The following is a 20,508-nucleotide window of genomic DNA, read 5'->3' as shown; positions in this document are numbered from 1 at the left end:
GAGTGAGGCAAAGCACATGAGTTTTATCATTAAAAAAAAAATATATATATTTTTATGGCTCATGCGACAGGTGATTAATATGCCACCAGAGTAGCTAGCTGGAACAGGAAATTACAACAAGCACTTCCTGTTAATCCAAGCTCAGCTAGAAAGTGAAGTACCCCTGGAAGGGAAATGAGATGGAGCAAGTCAATAGCATGCAAGCAATGCAAAAACAACAACAATGATATCATACACACATCATGATGGACTGATGAAACACTCAAGCAAGTCATAAGGCCATGAAACGAGTCAAAATGCCTGGAAAACTGTTTTATGTTATTTTTTAAAGAGAAAACTTTCTAAATATTCACCTAGAATTGATTTTTATTGCCTTTTGAACGGCACTGTGAGTGAGATGGGTGATAGCTGCCAGCAGAGGGAGCTCTAAGCACGGCACTTTAACACACCCAATATAAAACTAACCCTATTCTTCGAACATAATCAGTGCAAATGATTTCCTTAAAACTGACAGTTCAGTCTTTTAAATCTTAAAAACCATGTCTCCGGTATTGTTGACTCATCATGGCATTCGCCTTGCTCTGATTGGTGATGATGGTTATGCCACACTAATAAATATGGATTTGTGATGATACACTCCATGCAGAGGAAGTTGTGATGGGATCACTCTCACACCCCCCAAACCACCCCTCTTCATGCAGGGTTTTGGAGTGAGGGAAATGGTAGACATGGTGATTATGGACACACCCAGAAAATGGAAGCACACACATATGCTTGGACCACATCCAAAGGAGTGAGTGAGTGAACCAAAATGGTGAACAAAATAATCTGGACTCCCACCCAGGACGTAAAACATGTGAGGAACACACAGAGGTTTAGAGAGAGGGAGAAAGAGAAAGAGATATCATGCTATTTCTAGCAACCTTTAAGAGAAAGAGTGTAAACTTTTAACAATGGAGTTCCTCATTGAAGAAGCGCGAGCCCCGTTTGGCCGTGCGCGCCGTAAAGGGTACGGTCTTCAGCACTGCGTTCGGACAAAACAGCCACACACACACACACACACACACACACAAACACACAACATAAACAGTTAACCAGCCAGCACAGCAGCTAGGATGTTAGCACAGCTACTGCATCTTCAGCAGCACGGCACAATTAACACAGTCTAATGGGTTAATAACAAGTTCTACTGTCAGCTGATCCTTAAATAAAATAAGATGTAAGAGATGTAATAGGGCAGCATGAGAGCCTAGTGCAGCCAACATTCCACATCTATTCATCACACACTCAAGCTTGTCAGCTCAAGCCCTGTTTGCTATTGAGGAATGTTTCTCAGTGAAAGAGATCAATGAGGGGCCACCTAAAGTGACCTACTACAGATCGGCTTATTCACATGGAACACACGTTTTATCGCTCTTGTACTGGATTAGTTATCGGAATGTTATTTAACATTATCGAGGTGGTTAAGCTAAGAAGCTTCAGCTAGGTTACTGACTGTTAGTGCTTTAAGTTAGCCGTGGTTGTTCGGACACTATTACACAGCAATGCTTCATGCACACTTATCTAGAGCACTGCAGCCAATCCCAGCTCAGGACAGGAGATAAGGAGTGTGTGTGTGTGTGTGTGTGTGTGTGTGTGCAAACGTTTGAGGAGTACCGCTGTTCATCCTGTGAATGTGTTTGTAAAGAAAGCTGTGTGCGCGTTACCAGTGATAATGTCCTCGATGGTTCCGTCTTTTCCCTCGTAAACATGCCGACTGTCCTTCACTTGCTTCTTCTTCAGCTCAGCTATCAGCTCCTGCTGCTGTCGTTTATTCTTATGAGAGGGAGACTGAGCATACACACACACACACGTGCAAAAAACAGTTACTTGGGGTAAAAGTAATACTTGAGTAGAACACGCCCCTCTACATATATATAAAAATATAAACATTTTATTTAATTATTATAGTTATCTTTGCCTGCTCTGAGCACAACGTTTCACAATAGAAAAGAAAACACACTCAACTAGACATACAGATTTTTTATAAAAAAATATATATATATATATATTTATTTAATTTTTATTTATTTGATTTGATATTTTCCATCAGCAGTGGCTTTGTACGTGTTTATTTTAGCCATAGCTTGCTGTTTTCTGGCACAGACCAAGGCTTTGCTTTTGATAAATAACTGTCCAGTCACTTTAAGGAGTCAGTGTTTCCACTCGTCCACATTTCTAAACGTTAACTATACGAGTGTACCGGTGTTTGTTTCTTGGACTTGGGTCCAACATGTGAAAAGCACAGCATATGTAAACACACACACACACACGCACACACACGCACAGCACGTATTACCTTTTGATCTTCCTGCTCCATGGCCTCCTGCTCTAGCAGCTTTTCCATCAACATCTGCTCCTGCCTTTTCCTCTGCTCGTTTTCCTCCTCTGCTTGCTGAGATCAAGAAAACAGCATGCAGTAAATCGTGTGCATGACTTCTGTGTTACGTAACCATGTTAGATTTCTGTCGTGTCATTTAGAAGGTGTCTGACTGGCGGGTTTACCCTGTATGCCTTCACAAAGCGCACAAACACAGGGAAGAACACTGACGGAGGCATGGTTTTGGAGCTCTCCCCGAAAAACTTTACCACCTCATCAAATGCATCCTGAAAGGAAACAACAGAATACACAACACTATACATTTCTGCACTCACTATAATCACGTGACAAAAAACTAGAACGAATAATGATGGATGATGAATGATAAGTACCTGTGCAATCTTGGCGTCATCCTGTAATTTCTTGAGTTTGCTCTCATTGAGATGTATGAAGTCTTTGAGCAGTGTGTTGTGGCCATGCATGCTATACTCTCTCCTAGTTAAATCCATTCCTCTCTGGAGCTCCTTCACATCCAGTAGCACATTCTCTAAAGAGACTACAGAGAAAAATGACAAACTCAAAAATACAAATCGTCCACAGTATACTCACAGTGATATTAGATGTGTGAGATTACGTATATACTGTACCTGCTGCTGCTTTTTCCACATAATTGAGCTCGTTGTAGAACAGTGCCACCTGCTGGTACTTCTCCCTCACTACATTTGCAATGTAGTGCAATAGTGTGATCTTCCTGTCTGTTGATTTGGTGTCTATTAACTAAAAGCATAAAACCAAGTTAGTTTATTTAATACTGAGAACTTCAGCAGTATAACAGGAAAGTAAGCGGCTCTTACCAAGTCTAAACTTTGGAGTTTAAAGCCGTACACTGCCCCTCTTTTACTGCTGTTCATGTAGTTCCCAAGAGCCAGTATAATCTAGAAAGTGGAGAAGAGTGGGAGCGTTTCATTAAGAGTTTACAAAAAAGAAATGAAAGATGTCATGCTATATGAAAATAACACACTAACCTCCAGGATTTTCTTGAGTTTCTGAGAAGACTTGATGGACACTGCTGCTGCAATAATGGCATGCAATTGCTGTTGAGTCGAACAAAAAAAAAAGGTTTTATAAGCATGCACAGCTAAAAGGCACAGCCAGTAGAAAATTATAGATTATTAGGAAATGTGAATTAGAATTAATAATAAAAAACATGGAAGATACTGACTGGGGAAAAAAATGAAAGCATTACAGTAAATACAAAGATCTAACACCAGGCATTTATATCCCAGGTGCCACTGCTGGGCCCCTGAGCAAGGCCCTTAACCCTCAATTGTATAAAATGACATAAAAATGTAAGTCGCTCTGGATAAGGGTGTCTGCCAAATGCCAGAAATGTAAACGTAAATATAATAAAAGTAACATATGACATGCTTACTACTTACCGGAGTGAGCATTTGAACACTTTCATTAAAGTTCCCTACAAATGCCATGATAGTCATCTTCTGCATGAGGCGCTCGATTTTGCTGAACTGCATCATGAAGCGGTCCTCGTCCGTGATGTTTTCCAGTGGCTTTCTCTCTTTCTCATACTGCCGTAACATTTTTACCTCGGCCTCTGTGGGGATAAATCGCAGCAGACACTCCACAAAGTCCACCGGCAACATCCGCAGGTCAAACCTGAGAGAGGCAAGGAGAGAAAGATGAAACACTTTAACGCATGTTTCACCCAGTGCCTCCTTTAAATCAAAGTGTGGCTGCAGACAGGGAGAATAATAATAATGCTCTAATGAAAATGACCTTCACACTGTTTGTACTGGATACAAACTCTCCTGTGTAAAAGTATTTTATAAAAAAATCTTCAGCTTAATATAACTTACATCTGAATTGCTTTGCAGATTTCCTCGGGAGTCTTGCCCACTTTCCGGAGTGTAATGGCCAGATTTTTGGCCCTGTTAGAGTCCAGTAGTGAAACTTTATTCGGGACCTTCTGGATGGTCTTCTGCTTGCTAGACGTGACATCAATAGCAGGACCCTGAGCTCTTGTCTTGAATATCTCCTCAAACTCATCTACATTCAGATCCTAAAGGAAATAAAAGAAACCGGAACATTGCATTTGGTGTAATGTTTTAATTCTGATTCTGTGAATCTAAACATCAGGCGCAAAAAAAATATACCCAATATAATATTCTTGCAAATAAATTCTACAAGTCTATCCCTTGAGTGTGCAATAACACATTCAAACTAGGGGATAAATTTGTGTAGTGTGAGAAGTTTTACCTCCAGTATCTTCTCATCATCGATCTCATTGAAGACTGTGCCATTGATTTGGTTGGGTTTCAGTGCCACCCAGTTAAACACTGGCATTCGGAATTTCGTTTTGATTGGCTTCTTAATCTTCACAGCTATGCAAAACATCACAAAAAGCATACATCTTTTATACAGCATATGTTCACCAGTTACAATTCAGTCAACATAAACAATAGAGTTATTAGAGGGAGTGATAAAGAAGTGGTGGCAAACACAACGTGGAGCAGAGTCACTGTGGGAAACAAAAGAAAAGCATAAATCCTTCATATTGTCACTGAAGTTCCATGGCAACAATGAGAAATCGGAGCAGTATGGAGAAACAGACTGTGTAGGGCTGCATTCAGTCAGAGTGAGGTGACAGTGAGTGAATAAGAGTGACTCACTTTCTCGCCACCAACCCTGGGTACAGATTCTATTATTGGACTGAGTAGCCTTATTGTGGGGAGAATTCAGCAATGCTGCAGCTGTGCACTATAGTACAGACCATAGGACATGATGTAACAGAGTATCCACCTTATACAGTGCATGTACACACGGGTGACAAAGGACAAATCAACAATGTCTCAGGAAGGTGTTGGGCTACCATGAGCCACCAGACACCGAATTGTATTCTACACGTCTCTGGATCTCTGCTGGAGAGACAAACACCATTCTTCTAAAAGATTTTCCATGAACTGTAGTAGAGCTCTGTCTAACACATCAGGGACATCATCTATCAACTGGGATAGATCTACTGGCTTGGGTTAAGATTGACTGATTTACTGATTTTCATCCTCATCAAACCATTCAGTAAGCCTGTGGATGAAGGTCTTATTATCCTGGAAGAGACAGGATAGAAATGTTTGCTTGTGGGTCTTTCCTCAGAAGAACTTGATTGGTCATGATCCTTCCCTTAAAGAAGATCCAACCCATATAACCATCCACAGCTGTTGGACCCCCTTACTATATGGGCAAGTATATAGGCCTTTACTATTCTCTAGGCTGTGCTTACCCAAAGAGGTGCCAAAATGATGATATGGATGGACTGAGTAAAGTAAGAAATCCAGCCCACTTCCTGTACCTTATCTGCAGGCTATCAGATGTGTGATGCAGTGGTCATGCTGTGCATGTGTAACAGGGTGCAATTTTACATTTGCGCAACAATTCACTTGTACTGACATGCTGCTATATTTTACCATAGAGCACACAACAAACACTTAAAAAAGAACACAGAGTGGCATTTTTAGCTTCTAAAGTTAATGAGTCTAGCTGGGGCCATAAAATTCTCCATCAAAATCTGACAACGTAATAAAGTGGCTAAGAGAATACTATAGAATTGGAATTGTGGTTAGGTCTGCCTGTGGATCCCACAATTTCCGAATAGTGTCATGGATTTCGGCTGTAATGAACAAGCAGAAGTAGAAAGGCCTTGGGTCTCATGGAACATGTGGTTTCATACTTTGGCATCTGTATACTGTCATTTGCTGAACTGTGCAAAGGGAAGTCTAGAAAATGTTCCTTATTTGGACTGAACAGTGATCAGAATGAAGGAAAAGTCTTGCAGCAGAGCATTTAATTTTATGCCTGGTTTCGGGCGGAACAATAGGCGTAAGCTGCCTTGGGGCACCAGAAACTGATGGGAATTCTGTTGATTATTATGCCACTTGGGACTAAAAATGCCATCTCATCAAATTCTACATACAAAGATGAAATAGTAAGAGCACAGACACAAAACAGAAAACCTACAGAACAGCTTGATGGGTCCGTCTATGTTGGCACAAAGATTGAAGAGAAACAAAAAGCAAGCGATCAGTAATAACAACACAAAAATAGCCTGTGAGGTCTGATCAGCTGTCCCCAGATTTACAATAATCATAATACAACACAATACATAATACATACAATATTTATAGTCGGGATTGCATGTTCACGCTGCATATGGTGTTCATTTACATGAGACAGATTCAATCAGACAGGGATAATTTTAGACTTAAGTAAATCTAGTAAATCTAAGTCTAGTGATGAGCACATTATAAGTGTTGATTTGCTTACAGAAAAATCTTTCACTGTTCCTCTAATCTCTTTAAAGATTAACATACTCATTGGTACATAATAGCCTGAGAATTCACACTTAATCATTGACACTTAGTATATCTTTGTTTGGTCTAGTCCGGAAACAGTGGCATTTTCCCCTCATAAAGGAAACACTGTCAGTGGGATTTTGTCTTAATTTGACTGTGTGAGTCAGATACATCTGACCAAAAGGCCTGGCTAGGAAGTTAAACAGTTCTAAGGGGCAGTGAGTAAACACCCATAGACTTGGCGATCATTATCATGCACTGCTGAGAAGAGCAGTAAGGCTCAACTTACAGACAGTATCTCAGAACCTTGTAAACTATAACGTACAAGAAGACAGTGAAGTTAAAAAAAAAAAAAAGGAAATGTATTGTGAAGAGCTAAAGGATTCTAAAAACTGACCCTTTATAATGTAAACACAGGGCTATGTGATCACCAGGACAGCAGCCGTCTTTAACTAGTTTTAAAGAAACTATTTTTGTTACTGTTAAAAATATACTATTAAAAAGAGGGTTTATTCTGGAAACTGAGGCTCTTGCTGCTATAGTGAGTTACAGCTTTATTACTGAACATCTACAAAGCCATCTGTTTTACTTACATTAACAATTCTGATAAACATGTACATTTTCAAAATGTTAAATTGAATGCAACAATAAAAATAAAAGTTTACAGTAAGCAGCTACCCCTATTATTTTTGTGTCATGCCTTCTGCCGATGCTTGAGGAGATAAAGGGGGGTGATGTGACATCATCTTACCTGCGAGACCGGAGTTGAAGATTACAGTGGGGGATCCACAACCTGGTAGAGGTGGTGCCATGGGTGGTGGAGGTGGGGGCATGGGGGAAGATTCTTCTACAGTGTCGCCAGAGCCTGGGAGAGGTGGAGGTGGTGGTGGTGGAGGAGGAGGAGGAGGGGGTGGCTCAAGGACAGCTGATGGACCGTTAAGTACTGAAACATAAAAAGACGGAGGAGAAAAGAGTCAGTGAACGAAAGTAAACAAAGAGATAAGAAAGAATGCAAACAAGAAGCGACAATAAAAAGCTGTGAACACCAAAAAATGACATTAGAGAAAAAACAACACGAAATGTAAAAGAGCCACATAGAGAAAGAGAGAGAGAGACATGCTACAGTAGCTTGCCAGAAGATATTTCTCCCACAGAGAGTCAATTAGCAAGACCAAATATAAAGTCATTTGCTGTTTCTAATCCACTTGCTGTGTGATACAAAAGAGAACTGCTGGAGCTGGAGGCTGCCATGCCTCTGTTATCATTTCCATTTAAAAGCTTATAAAATGCTGTAGAGGCAAATGCAAACACTAAGTATTTCAAATTACTACAGTTCAAACATCAGAGCACTTGTCAGGAGAACTGAGCATTGATGCATTAGTATAGAATCTAACTACCTGACTAAACACATTAGTACATCTAAGTTACTCACACATTGCAGGCATCGGTGGGGGTGGAGGGGGAGGTGGTGGCATGGACATGGCCGGTTCTACACCGTTACTTGGTCCCACAGGACCCACCAAGGCACCCTTCGGTACCCCCGTCACACCCTCGGTGCCCGCCAGCAGGCCATTCGTGGATGGTGCAGAGGTCAGGATGGCAATATCCCCGTCTCCTTTCTTCTGGATTTTGATGGTTCCTTGCTTTTCCAGTTCATGGATCTTCTTCTCCAGATTGCACTGCCTCTGGATGGCCTCGTCCTTCTCCTTCACCACCCTCCTGAGTGTGTGCACCTGCGAGCTTACATCCTTGTAGACTTCCTAAAGAATAACAGCATTCATACTGATTTTTCTCTGTTCACCCTGCAAATGGATTGCTTAGATTTCTATTTACAATTTTTTATATACAAAAATAAGATCTGCCGCTAGCAAAAAAAAAAACATGGATAAAGAAGCAGGGAAACTCACCCGTATAGAGTCCAGTTCCTTGTTTTTATGCATTAGCTGCTTCTCCAGTTCTACAATCTTTGCCATGGCTTCATTTTCTGTGTCCTGTAACTTCTCTGTCATCTGCATCGAGAGACATGATCATAAACAGAAACTAATATTTTTGCGAAAACTAAGAGAGCCTTAGATTAAGATAATCTAATAGCAATCTTAAAATAATAGATGACAATTTGCATGTAAAGTTATAAAAACTGTCTAAAGAATATGCCTAATATTCTCGTGGTAAATTGGTGCATCAACAACAGAGATAAACACCAAAAAGCACGTATCAAAAAGATATGTTATGGTTATGGCCTTAAATTAAAAAAATTACAATTCTAACAAACCCCGTTCCAGCATTAGCAGAGTCGATTCTATTGAAACGGACTACATAGAAAGAGGGCAACTAACTAAACAGAAGTGTTCAACAATACTTGATGCTTACACTGAAATGACTTCAAAGCTTTGACATGCTAATTATCAAGTATCTGGGGCACTATTCATGTCATTTCCTTTGTCATCTGATGAATTGAGGAACATTCTTCATTGATCTAATTTGTTTAATAAAGTCCATTTCTTGGCTGGAGGGAGAAAAAAAAAACTCAGGTTTGTACCCAGAACCATTAGAGGAATTTAAAATTCAGGCCAAGAGCCCCAAGGGCCTGAGTGTTTTTTTCCTATCCTAACGTTCTATTTTATGCTTATTAGCTATCAATGAAAGCCGGTTAACAGAACACATAAGCATCTGAACATCTTCTATAGGTCAGGACAGTGTTGTTAAACTCTTTCCAAAGGGAGATGTTTTAAGGGAGAGGCTGATGAGTCGAGCACATTTACATGTAAGAAACTTTGCTTATTTTTGCCCTCATGGTCACTGGGAAGGGAAATGTGACGGGTGTCTAAACAAGGCACTCACATGAGACATGCTCTCTTCCAGCTCCTCTACTCGTTCTATTGCTGCATTCTTCGTCTCAGCATCCTCCAACAGCGCTCCCACATCGAACACGTTATCCAGGTAGGCCTGGATTTGCACCTGCAATTTATCGCTCTCAGTGTGCTTCAGCTTCTACTCAGAGCACAGAGACGAGAAAAAAGGGAAAAAGCAAGCAGGGGATGAGTGTATCTACAAAAATAGCGAGTAAGTAATGCTTAAAAAAACCAGCTAAATAAACCTGGCCTTTATACCACTGAACTAATGTATACTCACATCCAGGTACTCATCCAAACATAGTTTAGTGAAGTCATACTGTAGGTGCACTCTGAAATTCATATCTTCTACCGAGTGGACCACAATGTTTATGAACTGCATACACGCCACCTGGAAGGTAGTGAAAAGCTGAAAGTTAATAGGTAGAATTATAAATAAAAAAAAAAAGAAAGAAAAGCAAATACTAAATGGTGACCACATAGGGTGTGCCTATTTACTATGCCCAGGATAGCAAAGCATGCAAAGCACATTCAGCAGTCTGCAAAACAATGCCTGTTTAGTTGATGAAAACTAAGAAACTTTCCCCCCAATAATTACATACACAATAAAGAACAGAAAAAAATGTAATCAATCTCACAGATGAAATGCAATGATACGACAAAAATGTCAGTAACATGTTGAACTGGTAAAGGTCATTACACAAACAAATGAACTGCAGCCTGCTGCTTGCTATTCTCTGTAGCTGTACTCACTACTAGATAGACTCCGGGCCTGACTGCACTGATTTGCAAAAAAACTGCAATACAACAATACAGCACTAAAGAATTAGTGCGCAAGATGATGCCCTACTAAATTATTTCCCCGTTAACAGGTATAGGTACATGTAGGGTAATAATGTGCCCATTAGAGTAAATCTATTAAGTAAGCCCATTACCCTATGAAGGAGTTGCTGTATGTTGGAGATACAGTCATAGCAGCATGATAAAACTGAAGCAACCAAAACTCATCACATCACAGTAAAAGAAATGTTTTGAAAATCCACTGACAGTAATGTGGAATTACAAAATGTTCTCACCTTCCAATTAAGAAGGAATTAAGGCATGGGAAATAAATGCACATTTGAAAACATACATGACAATGCGTCTGTACACAAAGCGATGCCCATGAAGACATGGTTTTCTAAGGTTCTAGTGGAAGAACTCAAGTGTCCTGCCCAGATCCCTGACCTCAACCCCACTGAACACCTTTGGGATGATCTGGAATACCGACTTTGCCCCAAGCTTTCTCATCTGACATCAGTTTTTGACCTTACTAATGCTCTTGTGGCTGAATAGGCAAATCCTCACAGACAAAATCTAGTGGAAAGCCTTCCCAGGAGGAAAGGAGGCCATTATGCCAACACAAGGAGGACTAACTCCATATTAATGCTCAATGGAATGAGATTTTCAAGAAGCACACGTGTGTAAGCAACAGGGGTCCAAATACTTTTTAGCCATATAGTGTATACAGAACATACTGAGGAAATTTAAGAGGAGAGAAAGGACAATCGGATTTCACTAACTGCTCATACAATTGCTATAGTTTCTCATCAAATAAGGACTGGACAAAAACTAATAAAAATGGCTAATACAGAACTACATCTGTGATGTGTTTTCATCAAAAGTCTAAATTAACCCTGCACAAACACAGACTAATAAAAAATTGACTTGAAGCAAGGTGCAAATGGACTGTTTGTTGTTTTTAGAGAGCGTTTCTCACACATGAAGGACTACGTGACAGCGAGCTGACACAGACTTGTGAATTTAACACACAAGCACTAAATACACACAGGCCTGCTCCTCTGTGCCTAAGTTATGATGAATGTAATTTATGATTTATTTAAGTGGCACAATGCAGCAGAAACTACAAGTGCATTCACTGTGTAGTAATAATCTACTATTACAAACTGAATGGTAGTTAAGGATGAAAAGAAGCCACCAGCAGCTGCCTGATATGGGTTTGGATAAGTACCATGAAGTCAATGTTATTGTCCTCATTCTTGAAGTGCTCCATCAGCTTCTCAAAGCGTTGATTTTCTGAACAAACCTTTAAAAACAAAGCACACATTTGCATTTTCTTTAGTTACACAAGAATTTGTATGTGACATGCTTGCAAAAAGACGACAACATGCATATTCTATAACAAACAAGAAGACAACACAAATGTAAAAAATTACCCAGGGACCCAGGTTGAGATTACTGTGTTACACAGATACAGAGGAAGAAAACAGAGTTTGAGCACTCAAAAACAGAGATCTATGAAAGCTACCTGCTATAAATCATGCATATGTGATTGAGGATTTATTCAAACGCGATGGTCCTTGTTAAAAAACAAATAAAATTAATAACTAAAGAAAGTGCCTTAATCCATATTCATATACAAAATCCATATTCCTGCTCAAAGCTGAACCTGCTTCAAATCTGGACAGCTGTCTAACAGATGTGATTTGCATGTATCCATGTTAGCTGTTATTACTCATTCCCTATTACCTTACAGCACTGGTATTTCAACGGGTTAACATTAACATTAACATGTACTTCTAATAATCAAATGCTATCGCTGACAGCACTAAAGAAGCTGACAATTACTGCCATTTCAGCCATTAATACATCTAATACCAAGTGTTTAAATTTGCAATAGCAATAATAACACTGAAAGACTTTCCCCTACATCTGACTCCACCTATTCATACAAACTATGTATGCATCTTAAGTGGCTTTTTAAGTAAAAGGAGAAGAGCAAAGGTCATGGTGGGGTCAAAATTTTGCAAAGAAATGAAATGTGAAATGAAAAGAAAAAAGTGAAACGAAGAGAAAGAAAAGTTCTAAATAAAATATTGCACAGGATAACAGGACTTTCGACCGTGCAACGTGATGCATAATGATGATTTGGGAACATTGCAGCGCTGTACCTCTTTAAAGTTATCAAAAGCAGCGAGAATGATCTCATGCCCCCCTCGGACTAGACAAACGGCAGCCAGTAGCTCCAGTACTAGTGCTTTCGTCCTACAAAACAAACACACACACACACAGGAAAAGATATAAGTGCTATATTTCACCATTTCATGTTGGTGACTGAAATTATATCCCATTAAACAGGAAACACAACAGGGGTTTTAAACTGGCATGACTACTATAGTGGTAGCAATGAGAAGTGCACAAACACAACATAAGTCAGGGAGCTATGAACATGCAAAACTGGGCACACCCACATACACAGATTAGGAGACTGTCCTGTTACAGCTGCCGATATTTATGACCCTGCCATAGAGGACTCGCAACCTGCCTGAATGAGAGCATGGCACATGCTGGGAAAACTCCATTACAAAGCAGGTGTTTTCAATCTCTCTCTCTAAAACACTTTCTCCCTCCAGCACAGACATACACATAACCACACACCATTTACAATGCTTTACCTGGGGTTCCTGTTGTTCAGACTTAGTGCAATTTCATTCACAGCATGAGGGTGGGACATAACCATGTTGAAGCCATACTAACAAAAAAGGGGGAAAAAAGGGAGTGATGCATTAATGAGCACAGGAGGATGCCTTAAATTGAATTAAACACCCAAACTGAAAATTTGAAAAATGACCTGTCAAAGTGTAAACAAGAGAAAATAAAGCCTTCGTCAGCAAATGATATGTACGCCACTGTGTATGGTGTTCACCTGATAGTTCATAATGGCTCGTAGGCACATAATGCAGACGTGAACGTCGTCTTTCTTACACAGCAGTCTCGAATTCTTCAGCGTTCTTCTGCTGGGTAATGTATTACATCTGAGAAGAGAGTTAAGAGGAGAGAAGAAAAAAAGCAAAACGCTGAAAGAATAAATCGCTTCGCCGCAAATCAGATGCAATTTGGAAAAACACATTTCAGAACAAAACTGTTAAAATGTCAAGAAGAAAGAGACTCACAGAAAACCAGAGCAATATCGCAATCTAACACTAAAGCCTTGAATGGTAACAGACTGACAAATGTTGCTACGGCGACAGCAGCGGAATTTAAAGTAAAATATAATGTTTATTATGCTCTGGAGACTGCCAACCCACCGGCCATAACTTAAATTACAGCTAGGACATTAAACGCGCTAGTCGACAAACAGTGGTGCCTCTGCTGTGTAGAGGGTATTGTCTTAACTCGAGCAGCTTCACACACATATCACTTGCGCTGTGCACAATGGCAGCATCATTGACATGCATGGCAGAGGTCTGTGGTGCTTTATAAAAGCAGAATGAGCCCAAGGCTTTTATGTGCGATACAGGGGCACACAAACAAAAGTTAAACAAAAAAAAAAAAATGCGAAAACACATGCACACACACATACATACACACGTTTTGGCAAAATGTGCAGACACATATCCATTCAGACTTACTGCATATTAACTGTTCAGTACTTACATATGTCTGACATAAATATTAATGCAGATCATTAATGCTACACCGTACTTAAATCTAATCGGAAATGTAACTCCAGTAAGAGAAAGGAAACATTATGGCTCTTGCAGTTTCATAAAATAAAATAAAAAAACTTGTATAAAAGCATGAGGACCAGTCAAATGCACCAACAAAATCAAAACTGTCAGATTTTCCAATGCATGGTATATATTGGGATATAAAAACACATACACGGGTTATTTCTGTCTTGTCACAAGGCCCATGCATGCAGAGTTTCCGAATCATCTTCCTCAAAGCACTGAGACAGTAACAGTGAGACAGTCTGGCACATACATGTCAGCGTGAGTGTTTCTCCTGTAGTGCTTATTCTACATAGTGTTAGAGGAGTCTGGAGCCTATCCCTGGAGACTCGGGGAACAAGAAGAGGGGACACCCTGGACGGGGTGCCTACCAATCACAGGGCACAATCACACACACACACACTATAAACAAATAAAAGATGCCAATCAGCCTAAAACACATTGAAAAAACGGGAGTACCTGGACATCCAAACTCCACGCACCCAGGGTATCAAACCTCGTACCCCAGAGGTGAACATGCTAACCTCTAAGCTACCATCCCTTCGTTCCTCAGGATCTATCATGTAGATGCAAACCATTATCATGCTATTATCTTCATTAAGTGTGTCTCCCTGAATTATTTTTACTTTCATTATGTATGTATCCGGGGAGATGCTATTTAAAATCATTACTAATCATTTGTGGAATAACTAATTACACATGTCCATGTGGGTACGAATACACGAGTGCAACTCAACATCCTGCCAGACACGAGAGGGTTTTCTCTTATCATAGTCTTGGCAACTTATTATTTCTCACTAGCATTAGCCAAATTAAAGTCGGGGAAAAACAATCCTCTAGCAATCTGAATTCTCTGCATTACATCGGAAAAGGAAGGTTTTGCCTTGTGTTAATAAATATAGCTTAGTCCCTAATCTGTATAATCTGGAATCAGCCATGCAAAAGGAGTGAACCAAACTCAACATGTTTTTATGTTTAAGGGTCCTACATGACAAAACTGGAATGTTACGTAGAAGCCAAGGATAACTAAGCCTTTTCGCTATCATTTTTGGCTCAAATATTCACAACATCCTGAAAAATCTGGTAACGCTTGACTCATCCTCATGACTATGTTCAGTACATCCCTGTGAGGATGCAGTAGGTTGGTTATGTTTGCTTCTCTTTTCAGAACAGTAGCTATGCCCCCACATGTGTGTGTACATCCGGTGAGAACAGTGTGGCGTATGATTGTGAGTAATTCATTAATCATAGGAATGGAAGTCTGACAATGTTCTCTTCGATTCTGTAAAGCTATTATTCATAGTCTGAGTTTATACCTCATGTAGTGTCGACTTGTTTTGACAAGTTTGTGCTGTGACAGCAAGAAATTCATCTTACGCACCACAGCTCAGGCAGATCAAAATCAGTAGCATGGCTTATGCCTGGTTTTGCTTCTTAGAGTCAAAACAAACTTTTAACGTTTAACGGAAAAGCAGAAGAGTAGCAGAGGCATCTCAGCTGCCTGTCAAGTAAAGAGGCAGGAAAAAGCACAAAGCAATGAAAAAATAGATAAAACACATTTTGTTTCTTTCTTTCTTTTTTTTTCACTGAATCTCATCATTTTCCAACAAAAGCATGTCCATAAATGTTTTATTATTATTTTATTATTATTATTTTTTATTTATTACAATTTGCCAACAATTCATTTTTTTACTTCTGATACCTAAAATATCTTATACCTTTTAACCACTTATGGTTAAGCTTCACGTTGTGAAACAAGTTTGTTCCTGTTATCACAGCTATAAACGGTGGTTCCTTTATCAGCTTCTCTTTTTTCTCTTTCTGTTGAAGATAAGAATAAATATAAAAAAAACCTCCACTTGAGATCTTTTACAGAAACCGCAAACTGACCTGTCCTGAAGATATACTAATAAATAACGTTTTTTCCCCCAAAAAATTTGCTTATTATTAGGCTTAGAGTGTGTCTACGTATTAATAAATTTTAAAATTAATAATAAAGTATTAGAATGAGCACTTTAGTATAAACTTAACAGGTGATTTGACCTGCAGCAGGATTGAGAGTTCCAGTCAGGAAGTCCATGCACACTCACTAAAGTGTGATACACACACCACTGTTAGGGACTGCAGCCAGCGTGATTTGATTGCTGTTATACATGTAGGAAAATTAGCGCCTAAGGAAATTCAATCATTCCATTTAACATACCTTAACGTAGAGTGTCTCCCAGCTCTGCTGATGCTTCCTGGAATCGGAGAGGGTAGATTGCTCCCCCTGTGGAGATCTTCAATAGAGCGACTCCAGGATTTCGACTTGTCCATCGCATTGTCTGTGCCATTCTCAAAACTGTCACCGTCAAATCTGCACACATCAGCATACAGTATACTAATCTTCAATTCGATTTCACAATGGATTTTATTTTTATGTTTATCTGCCCATCCGATGCCCGTTTAGGTCAAACCTTAAATGGTGTCCTATTTACTCTTATTGAGCACTAAAGTTTGGGCTTTGTTTTTCTTTATTTTTATTTTCATGAAAAGGGATGGATAATTAATGGTACATGAACGTAAAGCACAAACACTCATTCCAATAAAGCATATTTAATCACTCACTGGTTTGGACACCGATAAAGTCTCTACAGTACAACCCTGTGACTGTGTCTGTCTCTGAGAATGCAGTGAATGGACAGTGTACATTATACACGCTAACTCCCAGTCCAGTCGGAGTGAGAGGGAGAGTGATGAGTCAGTGTAGCACAGCATATGTGGCAATGTGAATGTGAATACATCTATGGTTAAGGAGAAAGGATCTATTGTGCTCATTGTGCGTTGTGTATAAGCATGGGTGACTTACGTGACAGCATACTGTGCAAATGAGAGATACTCCACCAACACGTCCAGGCCCTTATTCTCCTCGTTTAGAAACTCGCGCACCCATCTACACAAAAAAAAAAAGACAGGCAGAGAGACATTTGGGACCAAGCAGTGACAGCTGCAAAAATGTATTTTCAGAAATCTCAGAAAGCTGTACAAATCATAAAAATCTGCAAATCATAAAATGTGTCTCAAACAGGAGCTTGTGAACAGACAGGAAGGATTTGAAGATATTTTTTTTTCCTTTTACAGAATCTAAATTCCAAGTGTTTCCTCTCATCATTTTCTAGGCAGAATCATGAATATTTTGCACTTCAAAAGCAATGGCAATGATACACACACACACACACACACACACACACACACAAAACAGAAGCTGAGTGATCAAAAGCCACTTTTAACCGGTTCTCTTCACTGTGTGTGCACTTCTTTGCTTTCATTTGGAAAGCCACATGGAAAGAACTTCCTTTCTTCTCACACAGCGTGTCTTTGATTGGCTCATATTCAGTGGCAGCTCTGTTGAGTCTACCTTTGTAAACACTTTTCAAAGAGTAATTGCTATATAGTTTAACACTTGAATTAGATTAGTTTGTTAACTTCCTATCCTTGTCAGGAGTCTTAAAACCTGAAGCACATACATTTTCCAAACAGCTTTATTATGTTGCCTTGTCAATTCCTCGCTCTCCCCATGTCACTAACAAATGCTAATGCTCTATTATCTTATACAGATAAGACAGATTAGTCATAGAATCCAGTTTAGCAGCATGTGGTGGGCTAAAACGACTAATCCCACTAGTAGTTACAGTAAGCGATGCTCTGTGATTGAGCTTTGTGTATTTATATAGAGTGGGCCGTCGATTTGCTTCGGGTTTTTTTTATGGTATAGCTGCCTCTCCTGTGTGTGAGATCTTGTATACTTAGGTGTACGGATAGTTGGAACGCCAGGAACAGCAGGACTTCCTGCTTTTCTGCAGCTGTGACCTCATGAAAATCTGTCAGCTTTTCCACTTCCATCTGGTTTTAGACTTGTTGTTGCAGTCATCTCCTTATCTAATGATCTCTCAGTCACAAGAACAGCGATCTTCAGAGAACTGGTGCCCATAAATGAGATTTTCATATGTCTGAATATATTGTAAGCGAGTTTCTGCTTTCCTGAGTGTTGTCTGCAGCAACCTAGAGCATAGACTAAATTAATCGATTGTGTGTTTGAGAAATCATATTTGGCCATGTCAACAAATAAAGCTGAACCAAGAAAGCTAAGAGTATTACAGATAATGACTTTAATGTATATTCTGAACACATATCTATTAATGTTTGTTAATGGCTATTTATTTCCTACTTAGGTACACACAAACACACAGTCTTGATCACTCACCCGATGTGATTAGTCCTTAATGAAATTTCTAGTTCTCTCAGCACCTGAGTTGATTCTTGAACTCTCCGCCGGAATTTCTGTGTACAGGATGAAAGGAAACAACATGAGAATTTATGAAGGGAAATACACTGAAAAAGCTTCCTGTGTTGCTGAATCAGACACGTCACTAATGCTAACAGTTAACTCCCAGAACACTGATCTCACGCTGTCTAATGTAAAGAACTAAAAAACACACAGTGAAGTGAAAGATGTACTCTGTATCATTATTCACTTGTGACGTGATAAAACAAGTTCTGAAACTCATTATTTCATTTGATCCTAACACTCAAGTGGAGGATTCACCCACCTGGTTACAAAAAATACAACACAAACAATGCTAATTAGCGAACACTTGGGTGGACGCACTGTCATGCTGGTTGCTGTTTTGGTTCAGAGGTGACTCCTATGCCTTGAGTAATCATATCATCTCATTAAAGTGGGAGCTCATTTCATGTGTAAGCCTCTCTGTGCTGAAGCTAAACTGTGGACCCATTCTTGTCCCGCGTGCTGTTTCCAAGGATACAGCCCCTGTGTGCGAGCCCCATGACCCGATCTCGTGTCAGGTGAAATGCATGTGAACAAACCACCCAGCGCAGCAGAGCAGACAGGGGAGGGGGAAGACTAGCCTTCATCTACAGACAAAAAGCTGAGCCAGACACACACACACACACACACACGACAGCCTTTTCGAAGATGTGCTGATACAAATTGTGTAGGGACTAGAAACTAACAGGCCAGGCATGAATAATCAATCCCTGGTTCATCAGAAGTCAAATACTGATGTCAGAAACGCTACAGCAGGTGGGAGAACCACAAGAAAGTAGCGTTTTTAATCAAATACACAGAAAGAGAGTGATATTAAAGAAACAAACCAAAAGAACAGAGGCTGAGGCAAAAAATAATAAAGCATGTGCTTCGTGACAGCTCCCTGCATGTAGCTCTGACTCATGTAGAGAGGAACTCTGGGCAGTTTCAGGGGCAGTTACGTGTGTGTGAGCATGTATGTCCATATAATGCTTGAGCATGTTAAACAAGTACACAGAGGCATGACTGTATTTGCTTTTGGAACTATTTTACCCATAGGAGGCCTTTTATATTCGGGTTTATCCTCAATCCGCTACATATTAACAAGCTTTGTATTACATAACCAGCTCAGAATGTCTGTTTGGTTGATGCTTAAGCTGGCATATTGGGCAAATTTATTAATTTAGCCAGTCTAAGGAACTGACCAAGGGTCTTTAGGATCGTCATCCTCATCCATCTTGTAGTGAAAACCGTACTCTATATATGTATTGTATTATAGTACAGTATAATACAATACCTAATATAATAAATTATATAATATACATTTTTATATTTCAAATGGATCTACCCCTTTAAGTTTGTAAATTTGTGTGTGGATTACAGACTCCTCACTCTTCACTAAGCATTCCCAGCTGTGTGTGAAAGTAAGAGAGAGAGAGAGAGAGAGAGAGAGAGAGAGAAAGAGAGAAAGGAAGGGGGTGGGGTGTTCTCCCAGAGGGGTCATCCTTGAAACTGGAAACAAATCTATGGCTCAGACATTCTTCAGGACCTTATGCAATGGCCGTCTTCCTGCTGCTAGCTGATTGGCCAAGAAGGGTATGTGGAATGCGTTCTATGTAAAAACGAGAGAAGGTCTGCTTGAGCTTCACCAGCACACAAAGTAGTGATTGTTCAGCTGTGTTAAAAAAAAAAAAAAAAAAAAAAAAAATGGGGCGAGCCAGGATGTAAAACCATAACTCTCTCTCTCTCTCTCTCTCTCTCTTTCTCTCTCTCTCTCCCTCCATAACCCTCCTTCTTTTCACTGTCTGCCTCTCACCTCCTTTTATATCTCTACCACTTCTGTCCCTAAGAGTGTTACTGGGCCCCCACTGTCTCTCACAACTATTTTCTCGCCTAACTCTGTCTCCCGTTTTCCTTTTTTTTCCAGTTGTATTTGCTTACAGCTCTCGTTCCCTCCTCCTCTTTTGCTCTCGTTTTTAACTGTATTTTCTGTTTCTTTTGCCCCCTCATGCTCTTGCTGCTGTTCTCGGAAGGGTAGGGAGATCAGAGTGTGCAATACTCAGGAAGGAGGGGTTGTGGATGATGGCTGGGTGTTTTCTCACAGTCTCACATG

The 20,508-nt window shown here is 39.9% G+C and overlaps 1 protein-coding gene across 5 annotated transcripts in view; it reads right to left on the bottom strand.

The window, feature by feature from the left end:
• The window catches only part of fmnl2a (formin-like 2a), a 49,557-nt gene that overhangs the window by 2,660 nt on the left and 26,389 nt on the right, over positions 1-20,508 (bottom strand). For 3 of the 5 annotated variants that reach the window (XM_058390796.1, XM_058390797.1, XM_058390798.1), the window contains exons 4-25: positions 18,333-18,409; positions 16,938-17,021; positions 16,293-16,445; positions 13,282-13,390; positions 13,031-13,107; positions 12,527-12,620; positions 11,587-11,661; positions 9,856-9,966; positions 9,565-9,714; positions 8,631-8,732; positions 8,156-8,483; positions 7,475-7,666; positions 4,634-4,758; positions 4,234-4,436; positions 3,799-4,033; positions 3,385-3,453; positions 3,214-3,294; positions 3,007-3,136; positions 2,752-2,915; positions 2,545-2,646; positions 2,339-2,434; positions 1,707-1,830 (exon numbers count right to left, since the gene is read on the bottom strand). In XM_058390796.1, the coding sequence (XP_058246779.1) occupies positions 1,707-1,830; positions 2,339-2,434; positions 2,545-2,646; positions 2,752-2,915; positions 3,007-3,136; positions 3,214-3,294; positions 3,385-3,453; positions 3,799-4,033; positions 4,234-4,436; positions 4,634-4,758; positions 7,475-7,666; positions 8,156-8,483; positions 8,631-8,732; positions 9,565-9,714; positions 9,856-9,966; positions 11,587-11,661; positions 12,527-12,620; positions 13,031-13,107; positions 13,282-13,390; positions 16,293-16,445; positions 16,938-17,021; positions 18,333-18,409 (2,881 nt within the window). Of the gene's footprint in view, positions 1-923; positions 1,025-1,706; positions 1,831-2,338; positions 2,435-2,544; positions 2,647-2,751; positions 2,916-3,006; positions 3,137-3,213; positions 3,295-3,384; positions 3,454-3,798; positions 4,034-4,233; positions 4,437-4,633; positions 4,759-7,474; positions 7,667-8,155; positions 8,484-8,630; positions 8,733-9,564; positions 9,715-9,855; positions 9,967-11,586; positions 11,662-12,526; positions 12,621-13,030; positions 13,108-13,281; positions 13,391-16,292; positions 16,446-16,937; positions 17,022-18,332; positions 18,410-20,508 lie in introns of all 5 variants that reach the window. The other 2 variants (XM_058390799.1, XM_058390800.1) reach the window with 1 other exon arrangement.

This window comes from Hemibagrus wyckioides, linkage group LG06, assembly GCF_019097595.1.
Source record: "Hemibagrus wyckioides isolate EC202008001 linkage group LG06, SWU_Hwy_1.0, whole genome shotgun sequence".
Taxonomy (NCBI): Eukaryota; Metazoa; Chordata; class Actinopteri; order Siluriformes; family Bagridae; genus Hemibagrus; species Hemibagrus wyckioides.
Note: the sequence above shows the minus strand (reverse complement) of the source record. Positions and strands in the feature narration are given on the sequence as shown.